At 41.7% G+C, this 21,096-nt stretch overlaps 1 protein-coding gene across 1 annotated transcript in view; it reads right to left on the bottom strand.

Moving 5' to 3' along the window:
• LOC117250239 (gamma-aminobutyric acid receptor subunit gamma-3-like) overlaps positions 1-21,096 on the bottom strand; it is a 145,075-nt gene that overhangs the window by 79,121 nt on the left and 44,858 nt on the right. Inside the window, exon 3 of the mRNA XM_033616344.2 lies at positions 12,934-13,001. Within this exon, the coding sequence (XP_033472235.2) occupies positions 12,934-13,001 (68 nt within the window). The remainder of the gene's footprint in view (positions 1-12,933; positions 13,002-21,096) is intronic.

Below are 21,096 nucleotides of genomic sequence, written 5' to 3'. Positions count from 1 at the left end.
AAGCAACACTTTCCAGCTCCTCCTGGGGGACCCCAAGGCGTTCCCAGGCCAGATGAGATATATAATCCCTCCAGCATGTTCTGGGTCTGCCCCGGGGCCTCCTACCAGTGGGACGTGCCCGGAACACCTCCAGCGGGAGGCGCCCAGGAGGCATCCTGATCAGATGCCCAAAGTACCTCAACTGACCCCTTTCGACGCAAAGAAGCAGCAGCTCTACTCCAAGCTCCCTCCAGATGTCCGAGCCCCACACCCTTTCTTTAAGGCTGAGCCCAGCCATCCCACGGAGGAAACTCATTTCTGTCGCTTCTATACGCGATCTATTTCTTTCGGTCACTACCCAGAGCTCATGACTATAGGTGAGGGGTTGGGACGTAGATGGACCAGTAAATCGAAAGCTTTGCCTTCTGGCTCAGCTCTCTCTTCACCATGACGGACCAGCGCAGCGCCTGCATCACTGCAGTGGCCGCAACATACTGCCGATGCATTTCACACTCCGTTCTACCATCACTTGTGAACGAGACCCCGAGATACTTGAACTCCCTTGCTCGAGGCAGTAACTCTCCCCCAACCCGAAGAGGGCAATCCACCGGTTTTCGGCAGAGCACCATGGCCTCAGATTTGGAGGAGCTGACTCTCATCCTGACCGCTTCACACTTGGTTGCAAACCGCCCCAGTGCATGCTGGAGGTCACAGTGTGATGAAGCCAACAGAACCACATCATCTGCGAAAAGCAGAGATGCAACTCTGAGGTCCCCAAACCAGACCCCTTCCTCCGTCTAGCTGCGCCTCGAGATCCTGTCCATTAGTACAAATTGAGATTTATATTTTTAGCAATTTCAGGATAATACATGTCGTCTTGTGTCCTTCAAGAGGCACTGCAGTGTCTTGAAATTCAAAGGGTTCTGGCAAGAAAGTCAGTTTTGAAGCCACATATTTCAGACACCAGCCAACTTGTTGAATCACTACTTTCTCCATTAACTCAGACATGTGGCAGTTCTTTTGTGCAATAGGCAGAAACTTCCTTTTTCTGAACTGCACATACAATGTACATTATTTATTTCTAGCATCTATTACTGACAGCTACAAAGGGCCTTGTTATCTTCTACAAGCTTGAATCATTGTGTTTCAGGAACAGTAATATACTGCAAAGTAATCCATAACAGATCCACAAACATAATAAACAGCACATACAGCATAAATGAGTGGTGAGTATTGAGCAGAAATGAAAGGAGAGGCAGAGGGACGGAAACACAATGTTCCTTTTAAGTGTAAGAGTCTCTTCTGAAGAGGGTCAGAGCCTTTGATGTATGAAGACTGCATGTGTGTGTGCACACGTGTGTGTATTTACACTTCACAGATAGATACTAGATGGAGCTGAGAAGTGTGTGTGTATCTGTGAATCCTGTTTGTGTACCTTGAGGTAAGTGTCCTATAAAAATAACTTCATCAAGTTTTCAGAGTGGAAGTTCAGGATGTCCTTCAATCTCTATGGACTCAATTATTCAGTGAGTCTGTCCCTTGTTGCTGTTGCTGTTGCTGTTGCTGTTGTACCGAGGGTGTACACTTTCTTTCATTCTGAAAAGGTCTAAGTGCATGCACAGGTTGAGTCAGTTTGGAGGGAAACCTAAATAACAGGGATGAATAGAGCAAGAACAAACATGAGAATCCCTGAGTCAAGGGTCCAGCATGTGCTCCTTTCCTCTCTGTCTTCAGACCTCCGCAGTTTAAAGGGGTAGCCATGTTTTTGCATTTAAAGCAACTGCTACTTTAAGGCAGCATTGAGCGAGCTTTTATGCAAAAACACACCCGTTTTATCAACCTTAATCACTTAAAGGGAGCTGCAGGATACAGAGCAGCCCATCACCGCTGATTGAGACACCAGCAATTCAACCTGTCTGCCAAAATTAGATTCAAGAAACGTCTCCATTTAGAGGAGGTGAAGAGTTGAAGCTTAGGAATAAATTAATAAACAGCGTCTTTATTCTCAGGCCAAGAAAAGAAGAAAGTGTTTATAATCACATTACTTTGCAGTGTGATGCATTTTTGCTTCAATAGGCAGATAGCAGGTTTTTAGAATTTCACCTGTCGGTCCCTTTTCACCCAAATCAAAGCAAATAAACAACCTGTGTTAAAATGTACACTTTCTACCATTTGTTTGTTTTTCTCCGAAATACCAAGAGCAAAAAAGACTTAGTTTTGCACCACTAAGGTCTTGAAAAGTCAAACCTTAAGTCTCAGTTTTTGAAAATGAATGCGGACTTTTTCTTGTAAATAAAATTGTTTGTCTCTTTGCTTGCTTTCTGTCATTTGTGAATAAAATTACATTACTCACTTCTGACCTGGGGTTATCCTGGCTTATATTTGACAAATAACAGTCTGTGAAAATCCAAAAATATCTGCTTATTGTACTCAGAAACAAGTGGTCTATTGAACATACAGTCCAAAATTCAGTCTAAGACTTGTGGTACTGAGTTGGAATTAAGTTGTTGATGGTGAATTGAGTGATAATTTATACTTTTGTGTTATAAATAATCAAACCAAACCATGACATCAGGAAGCCGATATAAAGATTAAGAAAAAAATGAAGTATAAAACAAATAGCAAGGCTAAGAGTCGATGGTCATGCTAACAGCTCTGAGAGATTGCATTTAGGCACAATAGAAGTCTGAACTAAGTCATTATGTTATCAGGCAAAACAGATCACAATAGTCAAGTTTGCGGTTTGCGTATCCAAACAGGTGGATGGAAACAGACTTAATAACATGGTTCATGCCTGAACCAAACTGCATGATAATCCATCCAACTGTTGAGCCACTTCACTTGACACTACAAATGCCAACCCCATGGTGGCGCTATAGGAAAAAGCCATTAGAATCTAACCTCTGGAGAACATGGATATCTGTGCCAAATTTCATGGCAATCCATCCAATAGTTATTGAGATATTTCAGCCTGGACCACAGAGGTGATTGCTGAGAGCGAAAAAAAAACAAGGCTTAATTTGCAGCATTATTACAAAAAACAGAAAAACATGAATGAGAAAGTTGCCATGCTGCTGTTGTCCCAAACACAAGAGCCACAAGAGACATAATTATATTGTTGATTGTTGGCTCACAGGCCACCGTGAAATGGAAAAATACACCATGAATTGACAGCACTCGATTGCTGCAAATTAAAAGTGCGGCTGTGCTGTATTGCCGTGACCTGCTTCGTGTTTTGGGTCAGTAATAACATCTTTGAAATGCACACGCCGACTAATAGATGCAGGATCTCTGTGCCAAGGAGACAGAGGGCTGGGCTAGATTGATGGTGTGCCAATGACAATAATAATCTGTCCTCTCCATCTCTGACTCTCTGTCCCTCTCTTTGTCTTGCAGTTATGGCATGATGAATGTGTTCATTGTTGATATGTCCGCTAATTTGGTTAGCTTGTCTTTGCAAAGGACAACCCTGATCTGGAACCTGGATGAGGCAGGATGTGTGAAAAGAATAAATGAAAGCGAGATTTTTGTCTTCATCAGCCGAGCCTCCAGCTAAAGCACAAAATAAAAGCAGAGCTAAAAAAATGAAGAAATAAAAGATCTCAATAAGCACAAGTGATCAAAGACGAGGGATAAGAAGCAGTAAAAAGTGTCTGGAATCACTCTGAACTTTTACTTCGGTGGATTTATCGGTCCAAACAGTAGAAACACTGTTCACACACACATACACATACAAGAGGAGCATGCATGTACAGACTGCTACTTCATCTCTGACTTAGTGCACAGAAAGACAAACACAGACCGTAAGACCGCACATACACACTGTACACACACAGCTGCTTTGAAATATTGCCTCTGTCAAACAGGGACGTTGTCTCTTGGCTGGGGTTGACATCTCTTCAAAGATTATTCATGTAAACACATTTATCTGGACTAATGTAGACAGCTGTCTGTACTGGATGTATCAATCGCTTTACACTCACCAGAGACGAGCTAAGACTGACGTGAGGAGCAAGACAAAAAAAGTGCTCAAGGCTTCAAAATGGGACTCCACAAACCCATGGGTGACGTCACGGTAGTCCATTATTTTATACTATCTATCCTATGTGCACACACTAAAGCCCCATTTCCACCGAGCAGTACGGTACAGTACAGTTCAGTCTGGTATGCTTTTTTCCGTTTCCAATGTGAAAAGTTGAGGATGGTACCACTGGAACCATTCCTAATGTTCCCATTTTTGATCACCCCTCTGTTGGGGTACCTAGCACACAGGTCTGGTACTAAAAGGTGGAGCTGTGGACACTGCAGTCCGTCGATTGGTCAGTGGAGGACGGTCACTCTGCTAAGAGTCACTGTAACTATAAAATATAAGGATGTTTTCTGCCTCTCACAGCAGCTGGAGTCGGAAAAACAATACCTTAATTCACTGGGCCAACTGCCGGGATTTTTAAGGTGGAACATTAACAAGTAATGTTACTGAATGCACAAGCTGACATGACTCAATCAACACACCTTAAACCTTCCATATGATAACTTTGACCATGACTTTAGTCTTTATATGATATACACTTTCAGTAATGAGTGGAGCGTTTATATGTATTAATTTTGAGCAGGTTGTGTGAACTACATATATTCTAATCCTCACTCGAAAAAAAGGGTTGTGTAGCACCGAGCTACAGCGACACTAAACCCCTGAGCTTGCCTGAGAAGGACTAAATGCACAAACCCCATATTTTTAAATATCCCATGGAGAGAGACTCTCACTGCAGCCTGTTTTATTTTGTTCTGAAAATGTCGGTTTGCAGCCTCATTCTGTGGACGATAAACGAGGTGCAGACTTCCATCTGTGTCACCGGTAATGAGGAAATACAGTGAGTGCTGGACAGAGCAGTGAGTGACAACAACCCCGCCCATATTTAAGGGTAAGGCTTGCAGTGGAAACACTAGGGTCTAGGTACCATGTCTGAAGGGTACTTTCGGTTCTAAAGGTACCATACTGATTGTATTTGGTGGAAACGGGGCTTATATGCAGTGGTGAAATTTAATTAAGTACAGTTACTCAGGTACAGTGCTTAAGTACAGTTTTAAAGTACTTGTACTTTACATTTCATGCTACATCATACTTCTACTCCACTACATTCTTGAGGCAAATATTGCACTTCTTACTCCACTTCATGTATTGGATAACTTTAGTTACTGTGCAGATTTCTATATTTTAACAAGCATGCAAGTCCTGCATACAAACTTCATATACTAGTATGTGACTTCCAAAACTATACGATGTATTAAAAACAATCTAACCTAACCAGTGAATCGACTGCATGACCTGACACTGCATACTCCTTAATTAGAGTGGTTGTCTCCCTGCATTACCAAAACCTTTTGTCATGTGTATCCACACATACTGTATCTGCTATTTTCCTACACTGCTCTTCATGTGCTTCATCAACTGTAGCCATCAATAGCCACGTTTCACCTCCGAGAAGAGGGTCACTGCACATCTCTACACCACCTTTAATTTGCTGCTGGAGTGAAGCACTAAACACTGTAATAAGACAACAACCAATCAAGCCTTGAGTGACTTCTAGTAAAAACATCTTTAGAAATAGAAATAATGGGTTTTTACAGGAAGTGTGACAGAAAGCTGAGCTGTGACAACTTTCACACAGCCACAAATAGCAGCCCGACACTTCTACATCGGTGAAAATGATCTGCTTTGACACTTGAGTCAGATGTGAGCAGTGAGGAGACTTCACTGATGTTTAAAGGTGGTATATACCACATTCAGAGCAGATCTGGGATTCTGATTCAGAGTCTGGGCCAGGATTGCTTGCACACAGCTTGGGTGGGATACATTCTTCACATTTCACCGGCGTAAACAATATATGACAGTATTTGGGTAAAAAACAAATAAACAAAACACAACTGGTACACAACTGGTATTTAGGAAAAACAGAATAATATAATAAAGTTAGGTCGCTCCACCAGCACTACAGTTTCTAACAGCATGTATCATCTATGGAGATAAAGCTACCTAACTTTGACTGAGGTGCTCTTGCTTTTCTTGCAGCGTTCCTCCTCTATTTAATCTCTCAGGTGGGTTTAGTACGGCTGGTATCAGCAGGGAATCATGGCTTCCACTTGGTTTCACATAATCATTTCATGGACAGAGCAGGTGGTCCTAATAATTTCCATGCCTGGTTGATACACACTGGCACGCTCAATAATGGAGTGGTAAATCCAAGATGCCACCCACTCACTGGCTCGAACATAGACGACAAGAACATAGTGTCGATGTCAAAGTGCGTCCATCTTTGTCTGTTAATTTACTGCCTGTGTTATCTGACTCTCCCAGCAATAGCTATAAAAGCCCAGCACTTTCGCTTGACTTTAATGCCGCTAATGCTGTTTAATCACTCAACCATTCATCACAGTATGTCCTAAATTACTATCAGCTTCATTTGGCATTGCATCATCCCAGCCAGTGCCCATTACCGTCGGAGCAAATGAGGAAAGATAATGTGTTTTATTCAAAGGAAGATGAGAAGCTTCCTGGAGTTTGGTCAGTGACTTATATCGTAGCGCTGGAGACAGTTGTGCGATCAATATGGATCATGCATCTGATACATCCCGGGGATTTGACCTGGTTTTTCATGTGGAAGTCACACACACACCCCGAGATACACACCCGTGAGGTTCAGAGGGAAGAAACACTCTAAATGGAGGTCAAGTGATGGCTCGTACTCAAGCAAGAGGACAGTGCAGTGTGGTTGTGGAGCTTTGAAAAAAGAAAGTTAAAAAATCAAGGGCAGGCCAAGCCATGGCAGGCCACGCTGAAGAAATCAGTTGTTTTCTCTCTGACACTGTAACATTTCCTGACAGAAGTGGATAAAAGGGGAAGACACACAGAGGCGGACAGAGACCAAGATAAAAGAGTTGTGACTGCGCACTAATTCCAGTCTAGTCAACCCCCGGGGGCAGCCAGGGATTCACATTCCACTGACCAGCGTCCACCAATCCTGACAGGGTGAAGCCAATCAGTGCGTGCACAGAGGAAAATCACTGGAATGTCACAGCGGGATCCTGCATCCACTGAAACAAAGTTTGGGCTCCCACAGCGAGCCGAGCCCAGCCATGCCTCACTGACCCACTACAGGCTGCAGGAGTTCTTAATTCACAACAACTATATTATCTCCAAATGCATGTGTGTGTGTCGTTGTCCTATTTCACAGAAGTTACACTCACAACAATTTTACTATACACAAAGAGTCTACATGATTTTTAAAGATTTGCAGTACAAAAGTACAGTGTGAAATTATGAGATATTCTCACTTGAAATAAATGCTGGAATAAACATAATTTGCATAGCTGGTTGAAGTTATAAATAGAAACAAGGACATCCTGAAACAGCTCAACTCTGCCAATGAAGCTGTGAATTTAGAAATAGGGACTACTTTGAAATTAGGGATGCATTTCATCCCAATGCATGTAATTACAAGAGCTGTGTTCCATAAGTGCTCCTAGTTTTCTGTTCTTGTAACTAATGCAGTGTCTGTTGTGCCTACAATACAAGACTTTATAAAGACTGTGAAAAGAGTAAAGTCTGACACATCTAAAGACAATGTGAGTTTTTCGTCACACACTAAAATTTTGCTGGGTAGCCATTTTCAAGACAACAACTAGATTCATTTTGAGAGTATTTCCCATCCTGTTTCTGGCAGCAAACATTACACCAAACTCCCCTTAGGAAATATGACATATTAACAATTTCTTATGTGTCAGCAAAACAACAGAACTCTAAAAAAGCATCAGATGTCGACAGGATTTCGATTTTGTTGCCTCAACTCGCTATCAGCCTCTGTTGGTTTGCTGCGCTATTTTAATGGGAGGAGACCATGGAGGGGTACACCGCTTCAAAACTTAAGATTTCTGACTAAAATAAGTGCTGGCTGGTGGATCAGATGCACGCCCAATTGAACACCGAATCTTTCCCTCCACAACTCCAACAGTTTCTCCTCCTATTCCACAGCAAAAGAGAACCAAGACTTCCTTAAGTCCCCTCACTTACACTTACTGTGTACCCGGTTTGCTGCTTCTTGAGGGAGAGCACCTATTGGTTTTTGACAATGCTCACATCACTGAAGTTTAGTATTCGCATGAATCAAGACTAAAAACTTGCTAAAACGGTATCAAACACAGTTGATTTTGTCAAGATGAGACAAAGACTGACTGAGTTTTAAGACCACCTTACACCAAGTGATGAAAATCATGGGAGCATGCCCCAACTGAGGTAAGACTCTCATCATTTTATTCCAACATTTTAATCCCAAATTTGTATACAGAAGGGAAATTGCTTTCAAAGTCCTTTGGTGTACGGCCTGCATTAGCAACAAAGGGAAAAAAAAAGTTTTTAAGTACAGAAACTTTTTGTCTGATGAATTCATTTTGTAAATCTCGCTTCCTCCTCACCAACAGAACTGAGCATTTTGGTTTTAATTGAACGCCCCTGTTCTAGTTCCAGTCTTAAAACCCCTGGAAGTTGATTACAGTGAATATTCATGACTAAAAAAGCAATTAAAGTTTAAGTTTAGAAATTAAAAAACTCATGCCTTTAACTGCAGAATGGAGCAATCTGTTAAAAGCAAGGTATTTCAAAATCAACCCCTGCAAGTGTCAACTAAGGCATACCCCATGGCTCAGTGTTTGGACCCCTACTTTTAATGATGCGTGCTTCCATTAGGTCCCATTATCATAGGTCATGGATTCACAGGGCTCGACTTTAAGGCTTATCTGTTTGTCTTTACTTTATGTGCCACTAATTACTTGACTCTTAGTGAAATGAATACAGTCAGAATACTGATTTTAGACGAATGCAAATGCCTTGATTGACTCCTCATTGGTCAATCAAGCATTCCACAGAGTAGGAACCTCTCACAGTTCAAACACTGTACCTCAGAAGAACAGTTGAGTCCCTTAATTTGCTGTCAACTTAGAGAGAAGAGTTCCTGGTAAGGTTAAAGTGAAGTAATTCTTAGTAAAGTGTCTCCTTAAAAAGTAGTTACATAGAATGAATGAAAACCAAACAAGCACAACATGGTAACTTACCAACCATCCTAAACAGATGATCCAGTTTTATTGCTAAACAATCTTTACTTCACACCAAACACTCCTCCTTCCTGCCTCCTCTGTCACTTATCTGCCCATGTTCAAACTTTACACCAACAGAGAGCTCTTACGTTGTAGCGTCAAGATCTTGGAAGCCACAACCAAGAGCTCTGTTGGTGTAACAATGACTACTTCATCTGTGCCACTTCGGAAGTCTGCAACTTTTGATTCCAGTCTCTCATTAGGGCCGCACTTTAAATCCATAACTAAATCTGCTTTCTCAGAAAGTGTCAGGAGCTGCTTAAAATCAATTATTTAATGCTACTGAAATGGTTGCCTATGTAAAAGCAATAACATACTTGAGATTCAGCTGTTTTTGAGGTTGAGCGTGTGTCCTTGTTCCCACGCTGCACCTCTGCCAAGTGCAATATACAGTGGCACTATGCCACTTTGCTTAATGATTACAGGGCCTTGTTGATCAGTCAATTCTGATTGGCCTGGAAGAGGTAATCTGAGGTCTGCTCAGACATCTCTTTCCCATTTAGCCATGAGCGTCTGGTCTGTGTCTTTGATTTCTATTCATATCAGCCCATATCTACCAGAAAGCTGTTTACTGCACACAGTCCTGCTTTTCAGTGTAAGCTTCTCAGTAGCTTTAGTCTGTAATGAAAGCATCAGTTTTATCTGTAGTGTCAACTGATTGATGTCATTTGTAAGCAGCCATGTAATAAGCAGGGTCCTGGGGGAAGGAAGTCATCATGGTAAACTAAGACCCTTCAGTGTTATCAAGAGCCCCCTGTTTACTTGCTGAGTCATTCTGCAGGGGCTTCAGTCGGAGCAATGACCAGTTTGCTATACATTATCCTTTTATTGCGTGAATCTCAACATACAGAGGGCGGATACAATAAAAGCAACACCTATTCAGTTTAACACAATCCAGTATAATAGCCCTGAAACTGATACTGCTTTTGTCATGATTATGTTTACTTTCTTAAGGATGTATTATATGTTTTTTACTCATTTACTTCATTTATAATCCTTAAGACTTTCATAAAATCTGACCCCACTTTTGATACTATTTAATGTCTACAGTAGCATATAGAGAGCGCCTTGGTAAAGAGAAGTAACCTCTGGAGCTAAAAAATTAAGCTTACGCAGGAATTGCCAAAAACTGCACTTCCTCAAATGGCCACTTGAGGGGGAATTTTATAGAACTCGCGCATTCAAACGCTTGAAGTTACAAAATTAATGGCGTGGCTGCTGTGAGCGCGTGTGTGTGCCATCTGCTGACAAGTTGCTACCACAGCGACAACGCTGGCTAGGCAGCGTAACCCAAGATTCACAGATTATAGGCGCAGCGGTACCTGTCACTATGTCAGTGTGTTTTCAGTTCATGAAAGTTAATCGTAAAGTTTTGGTCACTAAAAAAAATCTTATTCTGCATTAGGTTGTACTAAAAGACCCTAAAGAGTTGGAAGTTCAGTTTTTCAAGTATATTTTGTTTTAATGGTTTAGACCTGTTTGTCGCTAGCAAAAATTAGCATTAGCATTATTACAGTTAACCATTGCTGTAAATGTACCGCGCTACCCAAGCTAGTAGTTAGCCTTAGGGTTAGTGCCACCCTCTCATCTGAATATGGTCACTTCTGGCTCCCACAATCCAAGATGGCAATGCTAAAATACCGAACTCAAGGCTTCAAACAGGAGTCCACATACCGATTTGTGACATCCCAGTGGTTACATCCATTATTTTATAGTTTATGCTTGGTCCAAGAATTTCCTGAGAATCCCATGCTTTTTTATACGAATGACATGACACTTAAACTTGCTCAATGTATTTACACTCAGTTGTTACTTTTGTATATAGAAGAACTTATTAGTGGTGGGATCCGCCATATCCATGTCATATTCAAGGTGCCTTCACATGTACAATTGATTTACAGGAAATTATTTAGCATGTGATCGACAATTATTTCACCTCACTACCTCAATGTTTTCCTTCTCACTTTCTTAAACTGCGTCAGAGCAGCAATAAGGTCCTGTGAATGCTGCTGCTTCAAATTTCAAGGGTATAACTGGCTTTTTTTCGGAGGGAATCAAAGGAAAACACAGCGTATTTGTCACTGCTGTTAGCGCTGTGACAAAGTAGCTGCTCAACAAGTGTTTGCTGCCTCCACATTTCTGAGACCTGCAGTATTAGACTGCACTTGCTGTTACCATGGTAACCGCAGGTGTCCCAAATCAACCGGGACTGAAACATTAAGGACTACAACTGTCAGTGTCAGGAAGAGAACATGGTTGGTACGAGGTTTGGTCGAGTCAAGCCAAGTCAATTATATTTAATTAGTCTAATATCACAAATTTGCCTCAAAGGGGTTTTAAAGTCTGTATAAGGGCACCTTCTGTCCTTAGACCCTTGATACAGATACAGGAAAAATACCCCCCAAATACCCCTTAAACAGAGAAAAGACTGGGAAAAGCCTCAGGCCTTAGTTTGTACAAAGTTCACAGTAGTTTCCAAAGTGACTGTGCATCTCCTGTTGGCTCCTCAGAGTCCACAGTACACAAACAACTTAATGTTCAACTACACCATTCTGCATCCCAAATTGAATTTACCCAATTGCACTTTGGAAGGAAACCTAAATGTCTTCTGCTAAACAACTGCACAGTAATGCTCCGGCATAAATTATTAGGGTTAATTAGAAACTCCTTACAACTGTATTCCGCTGTGCCAAAGCGCTATCTGGAAAACATGTTCAACAGGCTCGCCTCCTTGCAAGCAGATATCGACTTGCGTCATTTTTACAGAGTAAAATAATTAATTTCTGAAAATAACAATGATAACACCATTACATGACAAAGACACACAGTGTACAGGGAGGACACACAATGTAGCACATCCGTCCATGCACATTTATTTTGTATTTAATTCTGAGTGAGCAGATGTAGTCTTAAATAATATAGGTTTCAGGCTAGTGCTGACAGTAAAGCTAAATTGCTTTTATATCGGGGAATATTCAGTGTTGCTAGGCAACAGTCACAACTCAACATCTGCTGATCTGGTGAGTTCAAAGATAAAACACTTTCATTATCATGTCTAACTCAGTTAATATTCGCAAAGCTATGCATTTATGATGCTTTGGCTCTGAATTTTCAAGCAGAAAAATGTCACATATGAATGTATTGACAGCCATTGAATAGGCTGTTGGCATTATACATAATGAAAGGGCGCATCCATTTAATCTACTGCACTTAACTCAAGGCCAAACAACAGACTGCTTCTGCTTTAAGTCATCTGAATAGTAGCTATTTTCTCATTACCGCATATCAAGCTTTCAGTTTCAGCATTTCATATATTTTATGGCATCTGATCAGGCCTTCCATAATGAAATATGCATCGATCCATGTCCTGGTCTTCTTCCAAAACCATTTCTTCCTCCAAGTCAAACTTTCTTTTGAGAATTTCCATGCTGTTGCAAAAGATCCACTTACTAAATAAATCTAAAAAGCATAAAAAAATAACACCTTCTTACGCCCAAGCTTAAGGAGAGGTCTCCTCTCCACAGACACGAGCTGCTGTCAGACTTGATAGCGAGGAGCTTTCATAGCAGAATTTCTACCACACGTCTGGGCTTTTCACTCATTTGCTTAATCTGTGCTGATCCACGGGACGCAAACAAAGCGTCCACACCTGTCTTCCCTGGCTACCTTCGGCACAGAAACAGCTGTGGTGGCCCGCATGACCTCCAAATACGGCATGAGTAATGGCAGCATTCATGTATGATGATGCTGATGTCGGACTGTGTGTGTCACCAGGGGGAGAGAGAGAGAGAGACGGCTTTAACTCACCATGTCGATGGATGACACAGGCCCGATGCTGTTGATATATATACCCACATCGACGACTGTAGGTTTCACTGCAAGAGACAGAAGGAATAAGGGTGAGTGATGGTTGCACATATTGTACGTGGGACACGAGATTTATTCATGCAATCATTCATTTTTATTTGTCATTCGTCTGTGTTTGCATGCTGTTACATGTGACCAAAACTCAAATTTAAAACAATGGATACAATCATCCAATGTCACCTGGACCTGTGACACCACCAGAACGTTTTTATAGGGGTGTCCAGATGGGACCACTGAAAATCATGGGCTGGCAAAACCAAAATCAGAAGCCATAGCTGGATTTCAGGAATTCTATTACGCTGTTTAGTTAAGGAATCGCATACTGAAAAGCTTTCACGTGGGGCACCATAGTTAGCAGCTCCTCTGCAATGAGAGTGTTGGAAAAATACACATTATGTAACTTGAGACTTCTGCAGATAATTCAGCTCCCGCTAAAAAACCCCTGAACAATCAACACTGAAAGAATTCTAAACAGGAGACATTTCAGCTGGTCGATATCTGCAATCCTCATGACTAGATGCCACTATATCCCCATAAATCCTACACACTGGACCTTTAAAAAGACAAATATACTTCCCCGGCATCGGGTGCCTTAACCCAGCGTTCGGTTCATCCCGCAGCACCGGTTCTGCTTACCAAAAGTGGCCCACTAAGCGGCTCGCAATTTGAAGGAGCACAGTATTCTGAATTTGTATCTGAATTCTCAGAGTTTTTATCCAGTTTAGTTCTTAAATCAGATAAAGTTATTATTGTAGGCGATTTTAACATTCATGTCGACGTTGATAATGACTCCCTGGCTACCGCGTTTATCTCATTAATAGACTCCATTGGCTTCAGTCAGGGTGTACATGAACCCACTCACTGTTTTAACCATACCCTCGATCTAGTTCTGACGTATGGAATTGAAATTGATAACCTAAAAGTCTTTCCACAGAATCCCTTGCTATCAGATCATTATCTGATTACTTTTGATTTCTTTTTACTCGATTACACGCCACTCAGCAACAGTTACTATACTAGATGTTTATCAGATAGTGCTGTCACAAAATTTAAGGAAAAGATTACTTCGTCGTTAAATTCAATACCAATACCTTCAGTAACAGAGGTTTCCCGTGCCGACTTTAACCTCTCCCAAATTGATCATTTTGTTGATAGCGCCGTAGGCTCGCTGCGAACAACGCTCGACTCTGTAGCTCCTCTTAAAAAGAAGTTAACAAAGCAAAGAAAGTTTGCTCCTTGGTATAACTCTCAAACCCGTAGGTTAAAACAAATATCGCGAAAATTTGAAAGGAATTGGCGATTAACCAAACTGGAAGAATCTCGTTTAATCTGGACAGACAGTCTCAAAACTTATAAGAGGGGCCTCCGCAATGCCAGAGCAAACTATTACTCAGCATTAATAGAAGAAAACAAGAACAACCCCAGGTTTCTTTTCAGCACTGTAGCCAGGCTGACTGAGAGTCAAAGCTCTATTGAGCCTTGTATTCCTTTAGCCCTTAGCAGTAATGATTTTATGAGCTTTTTTAATGACAAAATTCTAACTATTAGAGGCAAAATTCATGACCTCCTGCCCTCAGATGGTAGGCCTACCTATCTAACCTCAAACACAGCTGTAGAATCTAATATATATTTAGATTGCTTCTCCCCAATTTCTCTTCAAGAATTGACCGCAGTGATTTCTTCATCTAAATCATCAACGTGTCTCTTTGACCCCATCCCAACTAGGCTACTTAAGGAGGTCTTTCCTTTAGTTAACACTCATATATTAGATATGATCAATATATCCCTATTAACAGGCTATGTACCACAGTCTTTTAAGGTAGCTGTAATTAAATCTCTCCTAAAAAAGCCCACCCTGGATCCAGAGGTGTTAGCCAACTATAGACCAATATCTAATCTTCCCTTTATGTCAAAGATCCTTGAGAAAGTAGTCGCAGACCAGCTGTGTGATTTTCTCCAGGATAATAATTTATTTGAGGAATTTCAGTCAGGATTTAGAGTGCATCATAGCACTGAGACAGCTCTAGTTAAAATTACAAATGACCTTCTGATTGCTTCAGACAAAGGACTCGTCTCTGTTCTTGTTTTATTAGATCTTAGTGCGGCGTTTGACACAATTGACCATCAAATTCTACTGCAGAGACTGGATCACTTAATTGGCCTAAAAGGTTCAGCACTAAGCTGGTTTAAATCTTATTTATCTGATCGTTTTCAATTTGTTGACGTTCGTAATGAATCATCCTTACGTACCAAAGTTTGTTTTGGAGTTCCGCAAGGTTCTGTGCTCGGACCAATCCTATTTACTCTATATATGCTTCCTTTAGGTAACATCATTAGAAATCACTCTATAAATTTCCATTGTTATGCGGATGATACACAGTTGTATTTATCGATGAAGCCAGAAGAAAGTAATCAATTAACTAAACTCCATAACTGCCTTAAAGACATAAAAAATTGGATGAGCACCAATTTCCTGATGTTAAATTCAGACAAAACTGAAGTTATTGTTCTTGGCCCCAAACAACTCAGAGACTCTTTATCTGATGACATAGTTTCTCCAGATGGCATTGCTCTGGCCTCTAGCACTACCGTAAGAAACCTCGGAGTAATATTTGATCAAGATTTGTCTTTTAATTCTCATTTAAAGCAAACCTCACGGACTGCATTTTTTCATCTGCGTAATATTGCGAAAATTAGGCCTATCCTGACCCGAAAAGATGCAGAAAAATTGGTCCACGCTTTTGTTACCTCAAGGCTGGATTACTGTAACTCTCTATTATCAGGTAGCTCTAGTAAGTCCTTAAAAACTCTCCAGCTAATTCAGAATGCAGCAGCTCGTGTACTAACAGGAACTAAGAAACGAGATCATATTTCTCCTGTTTTAGCTTCTCTGCACTGGCTCCCTGTAAAATCCAGAATTGAATTTAAAATCCTACTGTTAACTTATAAAGCTCTAAATGGTCAAGCTCCGTCATATCTTAGAGAGCTCATAGTGCCATATTATCCCACCAGAACACTGCGCTCTGAGAACGCAGGGTTACTCGTGGTCCCTAAAGTCTCCAAAAGCAGATCAGGAGCCAGAGCCTTCAGCTATCAGGCTCCTCTCCTGTGGAATCATCTTCCTGTTACGGTCCGGGAGGCAGACACCGTCTCCACATTTAAGACTAGACTTAAGACTTTCCTCTTTGATAAAGCTTATAGTTAGGGCTGGCTCAGGCTTGCCCTGTACCAGCCCCTAGTTAGGCTGACTTAGGCCTAGTCTGCCGGAGGACCCCCTATAATACACCGGGCTCCCTCTCTCTCTCTCTCTCTCTCTCTCTCTCTCTCTCTCTCTCTCTCTCTCTCTCATCCTATTACTGCATCTTGCTAACTCGGCCATTCTGGATGTCACTAACTCGGCTTCTTCTCCGGAGCCTTTGTGCTCCACTGTCTCTCAGAATAACTCATACCGCAGCGGTGCCTGGACAGTGTGACGTGTGTGGTTGTGCTGCTGCCGTGGTCCTGCCAGATGCCTCCTGCTGCTGCTGCCATCATTAGTCATTAGTCATACTTCTACTGTTATTATACGCATATGACTATTGTCACACAAGTATACTGTCAGATATTAATACATACTTTCAACATATTGTACCACAGTAGCCAGAACTATAACTATAATATTATTACTTTCATTAATGTTGTTGTAAGCTACTGTCATTACCTGCATCTCTCTCTCTCTCTCTCTCTCTCTCTCTCTCTCTCTCTGTCTCATTGTGTCATATGGATTACTGTTAATTTATTATGCTGATCTGTTCTGTACGACATCTATTGCACGTCTGTCCGTCCTGGAAGAGGGATCCCTCCTCAGTTGCTCTTCCTGAGGTTTCTACCGTTTTTTTTCCCCCGTTAAAGGGGTTTTTTTGGGGAGTTTTTCCTTATCCGCTGTGAGGGTCTTAAGGACAGAGGGATGTCGTATGCTGTAAAGCCCTGTGAGGCAAATTGTGATTTGTGATATTGGGCTTTATAAATAAAATTGAATTGAATTGAATTGAATTAGCAACTAAATATTTCCTGGGAACAAACCTTCTAAAGTTTAGGGGAAACTCCCGGGTACCAATAGAACCCATTTTGATTTAGATAAATTGAGATGAGCCTTCAAGGGACCATGCCAGTTGTTTCCTTGCCATAATTTAGGGCATTATTTAACCCCCTTCCCAACAGGGGATGCCAACATGGTTGATACGAATGAATACCTTAGCTTGTCTAGTTTCACATGATACATCTACCTTCATACTATTTCAAAAGAATCAGCACACCACGCCTTCGTGAAAACAGTAAAGTTGGCCTCCAACCACAGTCTAGGAGTTGTACCACAGTCCCCTATGGTCCCCCCCCTTGGGAGCGCCACTGCTCTGAACAAATAAAATTAGTCTGTTTCCTTTTCCTATCCACCTACAGACGGAAGATTTACTTCTGTAAAGGAGAGGAGCTGCACCGTGCTTCCTGGAGCAGGCACCGTGTTACCATGGCAATTAATAGCATTTCGAGTGAGTATGTAGGATCTTGGCTAATTTTGCTTGGCAACAACATCCGGTTCTAGGAAGAGAAAATTGGAGCATCAGAAATGTGGAATGGTACCAGACCTAAATGCTGCAGCTAAGAATTCTGTTTGTTTGTTTCATTTCTTTAAAACAGAGAAAAAAAAGACAAAATGCATGTGACATGCAGTGGGATGAAACAGAAAATGGTGGATCAAATATTCATAACATGGATTTGGTGTGTTTGTGGTCACCCATTTTGTGTTTTTACTAAAAGAAAACCCACCCAAAAGGTAGGGTTTTCAAGATAAAACACCATGTCCTTGGATATTTCCAGGAAAAACATGTCAAACAACGTGATTTCTCAGAATATTATGTGTCAGCCACACTAATTCAAGGACACAGCTGTCATTCATCTGGCGTTAACCGGGTCAATTTGACTCAAGACATTTGTTTTATTGCCACGCAGCAAAGCTGGGAGATATTTTCTCAGTACCTCTTCTAAGTCTCTGAGTAGCACACCCACACACAGGCACAAACATACACTTAGACCTGTTAGGGGGTGTTGGGTTTATGGGGCCTCAACATTCTGTGATCATGTTTAGCTGCATGCACAGATATGTCCCTTACATGATGCATTTCAGTTACTGTGGTGACCAATGAACATTTTGTTTTCTCAAAATTTCAATTTGTCCAAAAAAGAAAATACTTCCCATGCACCATTTCTCTCTCTCAGGCTTTATTCACTTCTGTGATGGCACACACAAACAGTTTTCTCCCCTTGGAGTGCTATCGAACACAACTGCAGAGCTCTTTGAGACAATAGTGGAAATGCAGGTTAAGCTGTTTAGGTTACAATGCACAGACTGAGGTTAAGCACAGTGCATGTGTGAGAGCTCTTGTACGTCTACCCCTGCGAGAAAGCGTTTGTTTGATTTTCGCAGGAGTGTCACCGGCAGATCGGACGTGTCTGGAATCTGTGGCCTGCCTGGGAAAATGTGTTCAAGTGAAGCGAGGAGGGAGAGTCGCCTTTTTCTGTCGTGTTGTGTGCCAAAGGTTAGATGTTCAGCCAAGTGGTGTGTTGTCAAAGCTCTGTGGGAAGTGTTGAAAAACAGCCAAAAAATAAGTTAACTCAAGGGTGCTGTGTCTATGTGTACATGAGAATTTTACAGATCCACTTGTAGCACGTTTGTGAAATTTTAAAGAATGGGAATACAGTGCTTAGTCCTACACTCAGCACTGCCTCAATGTTGCACAAGATATAAACCCAGAAAATTATATCCATTGAACACTGTACAACATACATCTTCCCTGCAGAGAAGGTGCCTTTGAGCAGTGTGCTTAACCCCTGACCCCTCAGTTAAACTGCTTGCTGGGGGCACCCCAGTAGAGCAAGTACCATTAAAGGAATGCTTCACCCCACAAATGACCTCTTATATATTAATTACTTACCCCATCTTACAACGAATTTGTGAAGAATCCTTGGGCGTGGAAGTTGCTGATCAACTGCTGCCTCAATCAGTTCATTTTTTGTGTGACTATATTGTAGTGATGTCATGAGAACCGTTACCCGCGATACCTTTCGATTCCATGATGAAAAAACCCCAGCGATACTCTTTTTTTTTTTGAAAAAACTAAAGAACTGATACCAGCGTAAGAATCGGTGCTATGGCTCTTCCGGAACTGATGGGGGCAGTATACACCATATAGCGTGACAGTCCATGCCTACATTCAGAGCGAGGGGGTGAAAAGGAGAGAGCAGCTGCCTGCTAAAGCCCACATTCAGAACCAGTCACGGCCGCACTTTATGCCAGAAAACAGATCTGCAAGCAATATATGCAGTTTTAAACACCACTTTGTCTGTTTATTAATTGCTTTTAACTCGTTCCGAATTGCTTCTGAACCGTCCGGACATCTCCCTCAGCCCCTCCCCTGGGAGAGAGTGCGGTGGTCTCCTATGAGCCCAGCCTTCGAGACGTGCAACACTCCCTTAAATGTCATTCAGTTCATAAAAAAAATCCCAATTAAAATCAGTAGCATAATAAGCAGATATGTTCCATGTTATTTTGTTCAATTTCAACACCACAGAGAACAGCTTGAACAAGCTGCGTGTGAGCTAACGATCAGGGATTTCACTCTCAGCAGTACGTGACTGCACATGCACGTCTACTTCCAAAACCCAGCGGTTGGGGTGCGTTTGATTTATTGTACTGGGACGTTTGATTTTTCCACAACTGGACCATGGACGTCAAAAAATGCCGTTTGCACCGGGACAGGACAAACAATACATGAAACCAACGAAATTCCACACATTCTTGTGGCTGGCACAAACGCTGTCAGCGTGATTTAAATAGTAAATATTTAAATAGTATATTGCAGATGTTGATCAATGTTTTTTACAACGAAAAATAGGTAAAGAGGAAAAGAGAAAAAGAAAAATATAAGTAAAATCAATCTGTTGATAGAAATGTTATTTTATATGCAAGTATTTTAATAAAGTATTTCTTGTTTAAGTTCACGGGATCTTAAAGGGAAATTTCGATTTATTTCAACCCGTCTCCTATCGTCCTAAATTTGGTTCAAGTGACTAGTGACATAGAAATAATAGTTAGCATGTTAGCCGTTAGCCTAGATACAGCCGTAGCGTCAGACCTGTTAAAACTTAATTGAAAGGGCATACTTCAAGTGCAAAGTTAGTCCACTAAACAAGCTTTTTCTCCACAAAGACCGCCTCATATCGTTAGGATAAATGTCAGAGAACGTATAGAAAACGACATGTAAACGTGTTGTCTTACCTTACCGGTGTGGTGCCATGTTTGTTGTTTACCCTTTAGCTAAGGCTGCAACCGGTCCCATTCCTTGCAACAGAGGTATTCCTCTTCTGTGGGCACTGGGGTACAGCATTCACGGGTAACGTTACACCACCAATCTCCAGAGCTAAATCCTTCCAGCAGCCATTCCTCCTCTGTCGTCCTCTACCTGTTGTGCCTCTCTCTCTCCTTCTCCTTTCTTCAATTTCATGAAGCTCTTCGTCAGTGTATTCTGGCTCAAATAAATAAGGGCGGCCATCAAACTCTGCAAAATCAAATTCCTCCTCCACAAAGTCGAAGTCTGGCAAAAAGTCAGCCATTATTCTATAAATCTTTCATAAAATAAATGAATGAACCTTTCAGGCTACTGTCCGGTTCTGCCTTGCAGCTGCTGCGGCTTGTTCTTGCAAGATTTCAGGCACGGTATGAGATCGCTGCTTGTTCTCGCGATATTTCGGTCGCGCTTTGAGAAGCAGAGGTAAACGGTAAACATGCGGTAAGGTAAGACAACAACTCTGAAGACCACCTAAATGTGGAATGTTAGTATATAGGCTTGCCACATCGAGAGGCGATGGCCGCCCTTATTTATTTGGGCCAGAATACACTGATGAAGAGCTTTGTGAAACTGAAGAACAGAGGAGGTACAACAGGTAACGTTAGAGGACGACAGAGGAGGAATGGCTGCTGGAAGGATTTAGCTCTGGAGATCGGTGGTGTAACGTTACCTGTGAATGCTGTACCCCAGTGCCCACAGAAGAGGAATACCTCTGTTACAA

Source organism: Epinephelus lanceolatus, chromosome 24 (assembly GCF_041903045.1).
Source record: "Epinephelus lanceolatus isolate andai-2023 chromosome 24, ASM4190304v1, whole genome shotgun sequence".
Classification (NCBI taxonomy): Eukaryota; Metazoa; Chordata; class Actinopteri; order Perciformes; family Serranidae; genus Epinephelus; species Epinephelus lanceolatus.
Note: the sequence above shows the minus strand (reverse complement) of the source record. Positions and strands in the feature narration are given on the sequence as shown.